The 13,665-nt window shown below is 47.3% G+C and overlaps 1 protein-coding gene across 1 annotated transcript in view; it reads left to right on the top strand.

The window, feature by feature from the left end:
• Nucleotides 1-13,665, top strand: part of camta1a (calmodulin binding transcription activator 1a) — a gene marked incomplete at both ends in the record, with an annotated part of 412,052 nt that overhangs the window by 174,483 nt on the left and 223,904 nt on the right. Inside the window, one exon of the mRNA XM_080762953.1 lies at nucleotides 1,409-1,476. Within this exon, the coding sequence (XP_080619079.1) occupies nucleotides 1,409-1,476 (68 nt within the window). The remainder of the gene's footprint in view (nucleotides 1-1,408; nucleotides 1,477-13,665) is intronic.

Below are 13,665 nucleotides of genomic sequence, written 5' to 3'. Positions count from 1 at the left end.
TGGGGCAGCAGCTGCTGTTATGTGGACATTATTGCCCCCTGTGGACGAGTGACGCAACAGCCACAATAAATCCAGCCTGGGAATGATGTTGCGTTTTTGCTCAAAGTTGAGCCTAAAAAAGAAAAAGAGCAAAACAACACAGAGCAGACCCCGTCTAGACTGCACCGCGAGAGCTTTGCAAACAGTCCCACCATGTGGGCGGAGAGGCCCGTCCCCTAGACTAGGGAGGGCGGAGAGGCCCGTCCCCTAGACCGGGCACAGAATGATAATATTATTATGGAACATAGCAGTGGCCCTGTGCTCGCGCCGTGCACTGTGTGACGCTCTGACATGGCTGACGAATGCTCGTGCTGAGGAATGAATTGCTAGCTGTCACTGGTAATCATTAGGTAGTCTGGCAGCGTCCAAAGTGCTTTTATTTTCTGCTCATCAGTTCGGTGGGGAAAAATAAATTGCCCTGACGCGTACGTTGTCGAACGCTGGGCGTCGCTCGGCCAAAATAGCCAACCTATAAACTCACGCCACGTCGCGTCAGGCGACACGTCGCGAGCTCGTGGGTCTGCTGTTTTTTCCGCCCAACGCCGTCATGCGCAACATGGGCCGTGAATTAGGCCTAAGCAGGAGAGATCAGGGGAAACATGAAAGGGTCTGGAGTGCCTCTATCTCCGCCGGTTGTGCATCTCTGCCATGTGTTTACCATCTGCGCCCATAAGAACCCACTGACTGACTGACTGACTGACTCCGCAGGGGTCCACGTAGCCTTCTTGAAGTGTGCCACGCATGCCAATGTGTGTGTGGGAGATTATTATTCAGAGGTTAAAGGGGGGTGGGGGGGATTTGATCCATAGGTGAGTGTCAAGGGTAGATCAAAGGGATTTGGGTGCGAGGATTGAGCCAAAAAATGTTAAAAGCCTCTCTCTCTCTCTCTCTCTCTCTCTCTCTCTCTGTGAAACACTGACATGCCAGTCTTTACAGAGATCACCTTGAAGTCCTCCATAGACGAACTTGATCAAAGGCCCTTTAACAAAGATGGGTCTCAGTAGATGATCTGACCTCGGCTGCATTCTGCGCTCGTCCGTCACGTTGGCCTACTTCACTTTACCTGCCCAAACTGACCGGGGCCCCGTCCCCAGGGGCCCCGTCCCCAGGCCCAAACTGACCAGGGCCCCGTCCCCAGGCCCAAACTGACCAGGGCCCCGTCCCCAGGCCCAAACTGACTGGGGCCCCGCCACCAGGCCTGACCGGGGCCCCGTCCCCAGGCCGCGCTTTTTATGCTGCTGCTTCGGTTGTCTGAATGTCAATGAGGCAGTCTCTCACCCATGTATTCTAAAAACAGGTGTATGGTGATTAAAGATGACATATCTAAGCATCTCTCTCCCTCCCTCTCTCTCTCTCTTATTTTTTACAGGAGATCGCAGCCTACTTGATAACATTTGAAAAGCATGAAGAGTGGCTAACAACGTCCCCTAAAACAAGGTAAGAGACTCACTTCATCCCAGCATGTAGCGCCCACGGCCGGCCCCTCTCCGACTCCAACTTTGCACTTACAGTAAACTATTATTCTTAGTTGACAGGAGTCCGTCCACCTGGGCTCTGTATGATAGGGCCCTCTCTATATGCTCTAGATATCATCTACCAAAATAGCCCATATACTGTATAATGTATTGTAGATGCATTGTGATCTTCTTTTTGGAGCGGTGCCTAACCAAATGACTGGTGTATGTGTGTCTGTCTGTACGAACAGCTGCAATACCGCTGGGTGACCTAACTCTGGCACTGTTGAGCAGCCTAAAGGGCCATTCTCACTGAGCACTATATAACTTTATATTACTGCAGCCAGCCAGCAGTGTTGTTGAGCATTTTCCTTGCTTACTTTCCAGCCCAGAATAGCAAGTGGTCACAACGGGTTCCTATAACGCCAAAATCAAACGTGTTCATGTCTGAGCCACGTCTCCTGCAGGAGGCACGTCCGAACCCTGTCCCGGACGACAAACATCAGACGAGGAATAGCGATGCTGCGGTTATGTGTTGCATAAAACAGCCAGTGTTTGTAATTTCACATCACATAGCAGAGATCACGTCCCTCATGTGCACACTCTCAACTTCCCTTTAAGTTCGGCCTAGGATGTTTAATATTACAAGCTGCTGGTGGCGGTTCAAAAAAGTTTCCTCTACTATACAGATAAACGATAGAATATTAATGTTGACTAATAATTGCCTTTTAGCAAGCCAATTAACACAACATGCGGTGGTGCAGTGCATGTCTGCTGAGAACGGTATGCTAATGTGTCCCTCTCTGTCTGCACATTCACCACTCAACTAATAACTCTGTGGAAGCCGGGGGTGTTTGTCGGGGTCAGGAGTTACACCTACATTACGAATAAAATGCCAAGAGCTGCTGTAATGTTTGGAAATCGAAAAATGGTGCCCGCACATGAGCATTCTTTCCTTTTTTTTCCTCCTTTCCCGTTTCAAATATATGCAGATAAGGCACCGGGCCAATTTGCAGATCGAAAACACATTCCCCTTGTCTTATTAGTAAATTCTGACACGTGAAAATTGAATGTCAACCTGTAGTGTGAAGTCATTTCCCCACTGTGTGACGGTGCAGACGACACTATGATCTACCTGCCGTTGATCGCCGGACGCTTGGCGGCGGACAGCTCTGTGTTTGACCAGCTTGGTCTAACCTCCCCTGTGTTTAAGCAGCTCAGTCTCGCAGCCGATCAGGCGATTAGATTGATGTGTTATTGTCTGGGGCACAACTTGCCTCTGAGACCTTAGTGTCAACCCGTGCGATAAGCTATTTTCATTATTAAATAGGGCTTACCTGAGTTAATCCATTCATTAGGTATTTGTGTGCGTTTGGGTCGCACTGTGCAGACACCTTAACCCATTTTAGGCGGAAACCCCTTTTGCTGCTATTTTTTTTAATCATGAAAATGCGGCACAAATCTTTGAAAATTGAACATAATTATATTCTTTCAGACTTCTTTTTTTAATTTTCGACGTCAGGCCTAAATGGGTTAATGCATCTTTTGGGTCTCGAGTTGAAAAGTTTGGTGAACCATTGATCTAGACCGCTAGTTTCTAGCGTTTCAGTCGAACCTGGTGCCAGCGTGTGCACATTGTGTGCACGTTGTGCCAGCGTGTGCACGGTGCCAGCGTGTGCACGTTGCCACGTACTGTATACCGTAAAATGTGTATCTGGCAGCTTTTACAGACATACAGCCTGACCCAGGTCTCACGTACTGTAACAACCTGGCTCATTATGTTAAACCTTTCTAGTCCTGCGTGTCAGTATCGCTATGCTGGCATTATTAACGGTCCTCACCCATGTGTAAATGGACCCTGGGCTCCGTCACATAGAACACCTACACACACGCACACACACACACACACACACACACACACACACACACACACACACACACACACCCCTTCACCTCGCCTCCCGTGCCTCGGAGGGACATTGATAATGGCTCCCGCATAAAGACACTGCCAATTAGAATACGTTTCCCTGCTGTAATTATGGAACACGGGCCAAAAGAGCCGTAGATTTGCCTTTTTTCTCAATTTTTTTTTATCGCGACAACCACCCCCCATCCCCCCCGCCCTCCAACCACCCCCCATCCCCCCCGCCCTCCAACCACCCCCCATCCCCCCCCCACCCTCCTTGAAAACCTGTGTAGGCCTACTACATAGTGAGTACTGTTGGTATACTTTACGTTCATTTTGATGCCAATACTTAGTTAGTAATAGTTTATTTAAAAAAAATATTCCAGACATGTATTTCCTTCAGTCAGAGTGATTAGCCAGTCCAATGGCCCTGACGACTGTGGCCTTGGAGAAGTCATCAGTGGCACCTGTGCTTCTGTGCTTGGCTCCCCAGGGTCCTACAGCCCTCTGGTTGACCTACCGCTGGGTCCCAAGTGTCTAGTCTAGTGTGTGTGTGTGTGGGGGGGCGGGGAGCACTTCACGTGGACGAGAGGGGCCATTATTACTCTGAAGGCAGCAGGAAATGCATGTCTCATGTGAGTGTATATGACAGCCCGTGTGTGTGTGTGTGTGTGTGTGTGTGCGTGACTGCGTGTGTGTACATACATGCATGCAGCTGCTGTGACATGCCAGACGGGGAAGGCGTATAGTGAGGGCTTGTCAAGCGTTTAGTGTTTTCCCAGCCGTCAGCGTGGCGCTGTGGTGTGGTGATGGATGCAGGGCCAGAGGTAGACGGGAGGCCGCCGTGATGGATGGACGCTGATTGATGCTTGGCCTTTATGTGTACCGCTTTCTACTCAAGGTCAAGGGTGGAAGGTCACCGTGCGGGGAGAGACCTGTGGTTAAGGGGACGCCTTATCATGTGTCATCACACCTTGGTGTGTGTGTGTGTGTGTGTGTGTGTGTGTGTGTGTGTGCGCGCGTGCGTGTGCGTGCATGTGTGCGGGCTTATACATATTATGTCTTTCTTGCATTTATTCGTGCTGACCTGAAAGTGTGCACGTGCATCCGCACGTGATATGGCCTGTGCGAGCAGCGTGTGTGTAAGCGGCTGACCCCACCTGCCAGGGCCCTGTGGCCAGAGGTCAGTGGGTCAAGCTGGGAGGCAGAGATAAGCAGCCAGCGTAGAGGAGGCTGCTCCACATGAGCAATCTGACACACACACGCATGCACGCACAAGTTTGTGCGTGCTATTCTGCATGTGCTTGTGAGTAGCGAGTACATCCACATTTAAGGAGGGCAATGTTTAAAAATGCAATTTTTGCCTAAAGCCTGATGAGTCATACTTAGTTGCGTGCTTGCAACACGCGGAAATGTCACGCGAATCTCTAAACCAACCCTAAAACTAACCTCAAGGTGTAACCTTTCGTGATTGTAAGCCTGATATTAAAAAGTAAACATTTTAAGCATACAAAAATGAATTTCTCATCTGAGGATCAGGGAAATGGTGCTCACACAAGGTGGATTTCTCAAACACTACTATGCTTCATGGTGTGGGGACAATTCTGTGCACTTGTAGTGATACAAGTGCACGTGTACACACATGTACACATGCCGGCGTGGGTCATAAACATGTGAGCCGATAGCAGGGGGGGGGGGACCAGCCGGAGCCCAAGGAGCTGACGCCAGCTGTTTGACCAAGGTGACATACTACAACAACAGGACATGCCCCGAATAGAGATGGCATCCTGTCAACACCACGCGAGACCAGATGAATTACACCAATTACACGCGTGCACGCGTGCCCGTACAGTACAGTACAGCGCTGGGCCGGCCCGGCGTGCAACCGGCCCACATCGGCTACTGTAAGCCAATGTGGGTCTTTTCATCCTTTTTCTTGTTTGGGTCCGTTTGTTTATCATTTCGACAAAATCTGAAGTATGCCAGGAGCGGAGCGGGCGGAATGCGCTGTGATTGATGCGCTTTAGCCCCAGTAATACACATTCCCCCTTTTTTCAGATAGGAAGTGCAACAGCGCTTAAAATCAATACTGGCGTTCCCTCTCTCTCTCTCTCTCTCTCTCTCTCTCCTGACTGCTAGAACAGCACTACAGCTAATTCAGGCTGCACCTGTCAGAGCCTCAGAATCTTTCCCCCCCAACTCAGGCCTTACACTTTAATTTACACCCAGTGCCGCGCCGGCTTCCATTTCCATTAAAGCGAGAGCCTGGCATTATGGCTTTAATGACGGCCGTGGCCGGGGCGGTGATTTAAGGTGGCCGTTACCCTCCACACCTCCACTCTGCAGGAGAGAGAACACACTTAAAGGGACAATTAAGTGTCCGCCCCTCCCCCCCCCCCCCCCCCCCCCCCCCCCCACACACACACACACACACGCAGACGGCCACACTCATTCTTCCCTCCCTCGTTGCTTTTGTATAAAGATGCTCCCCTCGTTGCCAACGCAGGCCGGATACTGCTGACGAGGCGCGTTAACGAGGTGGCGATCAGGGTGCTGCGTGCGGTCCTGCTGCGTGCGGTCCTGCCGCGCTTCTGAGCATTTTCTCTTTTCTCCACAATGTGCCAATGTTATGATGAGGCCGTTCACTGCTGACCCAAGAGTTTTGCAGGCCCATAAACAAAATATATATATATAAATTAAACTATACTCCCACTTCCCTACTACACTACTACACTACTACAAAATAAGAACACAAATAAATAATGAATTGCATTTTTATATCGCTTTTCCGCAAGTGCTCAAAGCGCTTTACAATGGTTCATTCATTCATACATTGGGAGGTGAAGCGACGAACAGTCGACGCCAGCGTCCTCACTTCCCACATTCACACACCAATGGTGGCGACCTCACACCGACCGACTCATTGGAGGCAGTGTAGGGTTCAGTGTCTTGCCCAAGGACACTTCGACATGCGGACAGGAGGAGCCGGGATTCGAACCGCCGACCCAGGGATCATTGGACGACCTGCTCTACCTCCTGAGCCACAGTCGCCCAAATACAAGTAAATGTCCCAAAACAAAGTCCAAGGGCAGAGGAGCGTACCGTGACAGTTATGGTTGTGTGTATGCCAATGTTAAAGTGGATAAGTGATTGTCAAAATAAGTAACGATAATGATGATAATAATAATAACTATTATTACTATAGTCGTCGTCGTCGTCATCATTTTGTTCAGGGGCTCCTAAACAATATGTTTACTAGGCCATGCGGTGGATCTTTGTCCATCATATAATGACACAGATGGCTCCTCGTGGTGCGGCTTCTCCTTCTCGGAGGTGTTGTTGGGATGTCGAGAGGAAATATTGAGCGGAGAGAGAGAGAGAGAGAGTGGCCGCGCTGAGTAGTCGGTCCTGAGAGGGGAGAGGACACCTGCGTGTGTCATTTAAACAAGTTATTATCTCGTTATCGCCGAGCGATATCCTTCAAAGCGGCCACTCTTCAGCCAGTGGAGCATCACTATACTGTCTCACTGCCATCACTTCCAGCTTCATGAAAGCCTGTCTATTAACAGCAACACGTCACGCAGCTTATCACAGGGAGAGCCTCTCTCTACAGCCATCGTTCCAGCCAGGATCAGCTGTGTTGTCAGAGTGTGCAAACATGCACTTGCTATGTGGGTTACCGGAAGCAGCTCTCCCTCCGCCTCTGCTTCTACAAGACTTTTAGACTATAGTGCTTCTCAGTCTTTTAGGTGTATAATATGTTCATGAAACATAATAATAATAATAATAATGATTATAATAATATTTTTTATATTGGAAACTGTGCATTAAACGGCAAATGTGCGCACACACACACACACACATACAAACACACACAGGCGCGCACACGGCTCTTATATTGAGACTATCAAACAATAAGTAGCTCTCCTGGGACCAGGCGGTGACACTGAACCCTGCCGCCCGCCCCCACGTCCCAGCGCAATAGACCCTCTCTCCTCCCACAGCCATGCAGGCAGTCACTGCTCCAAAATGAAAGCGAGTCCCTTCAGACAGCTTCCAAAGACAATGCTTTTATTAAAACCTACAGCAGCACACACACCCCTCTACGCCGCACCCCCTGAGAGGCACACGGACACACCACCAACACAGCACAGCACAACCGAGAGCCAGGAATCTACTAATGACTGTTTGTTTGCTATTGCGCACAGCACCTGTGTGTGTGTGTGTGTGTGTGTGTGCACGTGGGAGAGAGACAGAGGAAGAAATGGAAATGGATCGTTTGTGTTTAGCATTATGTGCGAGTATAAGATGCTTACTCACAGGCGCTTATAAAGAATGTTGTTGGAACGGTAGGGGACAGAGGGAGTTAGCCTAGTGACTAACTGTCAAATAGGGCTTTTTTTTTGTTGTTTTTTTTACTCTACCGGAGGAAGAACAAAACAGAACAATGTTTTTCCTCATCTCTAAGGTCTCCCATACTATGAAATGGATTATTGTATACAAATAGTTTACTGCAAAAACGTTAACATTGATATAAAACACCCTAAAAGAAAAATAAGATACTAAAGATAGCCTGGCTGTGGGAGATACAAGCTCTGGACTAGAGTCAGAAAGTTGCTTAAAGGGCATGACACCTCAGGCTGATTTACTGTAGTAGAGTGTGCACCATGATCACACTCCAGTTCCTGAAACTATTCCTAATGGCTGCAATTGCTAGGCACGACATAATTGTTGACCTTTTAGCTAAGGACACAAGTTCATGTTTCATCATCTGCCAAAATGTATTAAGCAGTATAAGCACTCATGTGTTTCAACTGCCATGTTCATGCACAATAATGAATATTATGTATTTTCAGATGTAACAGCTAATACACCATGTTGTTGTTGATTATGAGGACAGTTAGAGAAGTGACCTTTTTGGAAGTGGCATGTACATTTGACCACATTCTGGAAGAGGCATTCCTTATACCACAGTGCTTAAAGGGGAATACCACTCATTTTCAACATTGAACTATGTCATTAATATACCTATATAGAGTTGTTGTGTGGAACTATTAAAAAGTCCCCCCTTCTGTTTAGCATAGAACTGGAGGTCTAGAACCTGGGGTCATGTGATCACTGACATCTTTGTGATGTCACTGACCCCAGGTTTGCACATCTGTGTGATGTCACTGACCCCAGGTTTGCACATCGTTGTGATGTCACTGACCCCAGGTTTGTACATCGTTGTGATGTCACTGACCCAGGTTTGTACAACTTTGTGATGTCACTGACCCCAGGTTTGTACAACTTTGTGATGTCACTGACCCCAGGTTTGTACATCTTTGTGATGTCACTGACCCCAGGTTTGTACATCGTTGTGATGTCACTGACTCCAGGTTTGTACAACTTTGTGATGTCACTGACCCCAGGTTTGTACATCTTTGTGATGTCACTGATCAATGCTCCTTTAAGTACCAGTGTCTTAAGGATGCTATATACAGCTTGGTTACAAATGTAAACTACTTGTGTTCATTCAGTATTTGGAAGCCTTGGTAATGTCCATAAATCAGTTGTGAGAGATTGCAGGAATGCCCAAGCCGAGAGCTAAGGCATTGGCAGAATTCTGTTCAGTGTCTGCGATAATTGGCAAAGTCTCCATATATGGAGGAGGCGATACTTCCTATACTGTATACCTGATTAGTTTAGTTTAGTTTATTTAGGATCCCCATTAGCTGTTACACCTGGCTACAGCTATTCTTCCTGGGGTAATCACAGAATAATTATACATACAAGAATTGAAATAAAAACAACTTTACAGATATCACAAAATAAATACATTAAAGCATAACAACCACGGTTAGTGCATTCACTCTAGATTACATTAACTGGTATATTGACATAAACAGAATTACAATTTACCATATATACAAAAAGTCCTTCAGTCTTTTCTTAAAATGCCTTTTACCCTTAATTTCTGTAATGCATACTGGTAGAGAGTTCCAGAAAGTCATTGCCCTGTACATGACTGTATTCTTCATTGCATCAGTTCTTGGCTTAGGCACTGTAAATCAACCCATTGCAACATGTCTGGTATTATGTATATGTCTATCGCTGGTATAATGAATATTTTTATATAAGCATTTTGGTTTTTTATTTGAACAAATGTTTCTAAAAAATCCAGCCAGACTAGCAGCTAATCTCTGCTCCACCAACAGCCATGACAGCGTCTGATGATTTAACAGTGCACTAGATCTAGTATTGCAGTTCAGGGCAAGGCGATCTGCCTTATTCTGGGCTATTTGTAATTTACGCAGGTCCTTTTATAGCTGCATTGGACCACACAACTGGACAATAGTCAAGGTGGGATATCACTAGTGCCTGGATGCCCTGGACAGCAGATGTTGGAGTTTAAAAACTCAGCACATCTCCTAATCATGGACAAACCCCCTCCCATTTCCTTAGTTATGTTTTGAATATGAGTAGACCATGTTAGATGACTGTCTAATGTAATCTACCTGCTCAACTGCTAGATCGCTCAGTTTCAATTTGGGTTTTGACTTGAGCATAATGCTGTGATCCAAATAGAATGGATTTGGTCTTTGAGATGTTCAGGACCAGCCTATTGTTCACCACCCACTCTGATATGTTCTGTAGTTCCTTGTTAAGAGCTACAGACAGATCTTCCACATTAGTGGCAGACATATACAAAGTAGTGTCGTCAGAATACATGGCTGTATTGGCCCTGTCTAAGACCAGTGGCATGTCATTTGTAAATATAGTGAACAACAAAGGACCTAAGCAACTTCCTTGTGGAATTCCACAGTGAATATGTTTAGTGTCTGAGAGACTCCCATTATAGTATACTCTCTGTGATCTGCTGGATGAATAGCTTTTCATCCACCTTAGTGCAGATAAGGTAAAACCATAACATGAAAGTTTGTCAAGCAATAGATTGTGATCAATAATGTCGAACGCGGCACTAAAATCTAACAGTACAGACCCCACTAGTCTCTTAGAATCCACATTCATTAGACAGTCATCTATTAACTGTGTCAGTGCTGTACATGTAGAAAGCCCATCTCTATAGGCGTGTTGAAAGTCAGTATTCAATACATTCTCAGAGAAATATGATTGAATTTGGTTAAATACATATTTTTCCATTAGTTTAGCAAGAACTGGCAGAATGCTAATAGGGCTGCTGTTAACTCCTGTGATGTTTGTTTTAGAATCTTTTGGTATTGGAATAACTTTAGCTTCCTTCCATATTTGTGGAAACACCCCCCACATCAAGCTTTGGTTAAAAATGTGAGATACCTGTGATATCCTGAGTTTTCCTAGTTTGTGCATCTATACTATATTGTTTGTGGTCAAGAATGTCTTGGTAAATGTGAGCGCAAATAAATATGTTAAAGCTTTTATAAGCAATAGTATGTCAACATTTTAATGACCTTTTGTTTTTGTTTTTTTTGGCGGGGAGGGGTATTCAGACAGACAGCAATGGGTAAAACGCTCGTAGACGCATCTAGGGCCGCAATCTACATTAAAAGATTTTCCTAGAAGCTTTGTCATTGGTCGATTTGCCTGTCTACTTCCTGATTGGTTAGTCATTTTGACAGTTTTTCAAGTGCAGGTGCAACCACTCCTACAACCAGCAATGTCCGTGTACCTGTGTGTGTACCTGTATCCATGTTGTCATGAGCACGAGTGGTGTGTGTACATCTTTGAATGCAGATTGTGGCCCCTATATAGATGTGTCACAGAGTGGCCCCTATATAGATGTGTCACAGAGTGGCCCCTATATAGATGTGTCACAGAGAGAGACTACATTTCTTTGGGAGCGTTTTACTCATTGCTGGCTGTCTGAATACAAAAAGAAGAAAAAATGAAAAGGTCAACATTTTTGACATGCTATTGCTTATAGCAGCCTTACTGTAAGTGTGTGTGTGTGTGTGTGTGTGTGTGTGTGTGTGTGTGTGTGTGTGCGAGCGTGTGCGTTGCCGTGTGCACGTGCATGTTTGGGTTGTGGGTGTACAGAGTTTGTTTGTGTGTGTGTGTTTGTGTGTTTGTGTGTGTGTGTGTGTGTGTGTGTGTGTGTCTTATTGCCGGTTTAAAAAGCTAAATGTGTTTTGAAGCTGCTGTGTCCATTACCACCAGTCTCTCACCTGTCGTGGTCTCGCGAATGGTGCGACAAACATGCACGGCGCATGCATACGCAAATGCGCGCATGCACAGGCGTGTGTGTGTGTGTGTGTGTGTAACAGTGTGTGTGTGTGTGTGTGTAACAGTGTGTGTGTGTGTAACAGTGTGTGTAACAGTGTGTTTCTCCATGCATGAATGGGTGATATGCTTCAGGAGGGCGTCTGATAGGGCCTAATGCTTTGTGGCACTCCTTGTCTGGCAATGGTTCAGAGGAGAGTGCAACAGGACAGAGAGAGAGAGAGAGAGACATATCGAACGCATTAGACAATAGCCTCTGTCGGATGGAATTAAGTACAAAAACCGTAACTTTTCTAAAGATATTTATTTTGGCTTTTTTGCCTTTTATTTGATAGGGTACATTAAGTTGACCTGCAGGAAAGGGGGAGAGAGATGGGGGGGGGGGGGGAGGCATGCGGCAAAGGCCGACGGACTCGAACCCGCGGCACAGCGTCAGTTTGGAGTACTGGCCTACAGTATACTATAGGTGCCTGGAGCGCTCAGCCGTGGGCCAGGCCGAAAGTAGCAGATCCACAAGCATGAAGACACAGACAGTTGGAACATGGAGATAAGAAGGTTTCTGCCCGACATTAAAGATAATGACAGATGCACACGCACACGCGCACGCCGCACACACACACACACACACACACACACACACACACACACACACACACACACACACACACACACACACACACACACACACACACACACACACACGTGTCCTGGTGGAGCACTCTGTGTGGAGCCCACATGTCAACCTAATGGACAGTGTTTGGTACAGTAAGGTGAACTAGTTTCTTTATTATCTTCCACTGTGTGATTTGTCACGGTGCTCTTTATGTCCTTCCTCTCTCTCTCTCTCTCTCTCTCTCTCTCTCTCTCTCTCTCTGTCTTGCGACAGTGACGGCTCCATTCCGGAGGACATACTGTTCTCACACACTGCTTCCATCCTGACAAGCCAAGGGCCCCATGCACCAAGGACAGCCTCAGCACGCCCAGGGGCCCCCAGAGCTGTGTGTGTGCGTGCGTGCGTGCGTGCGTGCGTGCGTGCGTGCGTGCGTGCGTGCGTGCGTGCGTGCGTGTGTAAAAGATAGAGAAGAGAATTGATAAAAGCAAAAGGAAAAACGCTCATTGGACAGAGAGAGAGAGAGAAGATGATGAAGCGAGGGCGGTTTAGAAAATGGAAAGCCGTCGATAAGAGGAGAGAACGGATGAGATGGATATGTGGGGTGGGGGGGTGGGGGGGGGCGGGGGGGGTTGTTGTGATGGATGGGGTGAGGAGGAGCAGAGCGTGGGGGAGAGGGGTTTATATAAACATAAGGGAGAGAGAGAGAGAGAGAGAGCATAGGTAAACAGAGCAGCAGAGAGAGAGAGTTAAGTGTGCACGAGGCCTGTGCACGAGGCCTGTGCACGAGGCCTGTGCACGAGGGAGACGGCCAATCGGTCAATAGATTCCATGCAGGCAGAGTGCACGGCCTCACGCTGCCACTCGCTGGCCAACCTAATAGTCCCTCTTGTTTGTCTGTAATGCCCGCCGCCAAGCCCTGAGGAAGAGCTGTGTGCTCTTCTTGTGTGTGTGTGTGTGTGTGTGTGTGTGTGTGTGTGTGTGTGTGTGCGTGTGTGTGTGTGTGTGCGTGGGTGTGTGCATGCGTGCGTGTTTGTGTGTGTGTGCTATGTGTGTATGGGCCCTGAAGCTAGTGGGAACAGACAGCCGTACTAGATAGATGTTAGTTCCCATCCCAGCTGCTTTATATTGACCCCAGCCAGCCTTAAAGGCCCGTTCATGCTTTGTCGCTCGTATTGTATCGTATTGTATCGTATCAGTTGTAGCGTGAAGACAATATGATCTCACACAACGCATTGAGGACGATCTGTGAGCTCACACAACGCATTGAGGACGGTCTGTGAGCTCACACAACACATTGAGTATGCGCGTTGTGTGATAGCTTATTTTAGATCACCTATGCGTTCTGTCGCGGACGGAGCATCATTTAGCAATTAGAGCACCCACCGAAGAATGGGTTAATTAGAAAACTGAACATCACCTGGCCATCACCACGCCCCCCATCGGGGTGTGGCCAA

Source organism: Protomyctophum bolini (assembly GCF_963924005.1).
Source record: "Protomyctophum bolini genome assembly, chromosome: 5".
Classification (NCBI taxonomy): domain Eukaryota; kingdom Metazoa; phylum Chordata; class Actinopteri; order Myctophiformes; family Myctophidae; genus Protomyctophum; species Protomyctophum bolini.
Note: the sequence above shows the minus strand (reverse complement) of the source record. Positions and strands in the feature narration are given on the sequence as shown.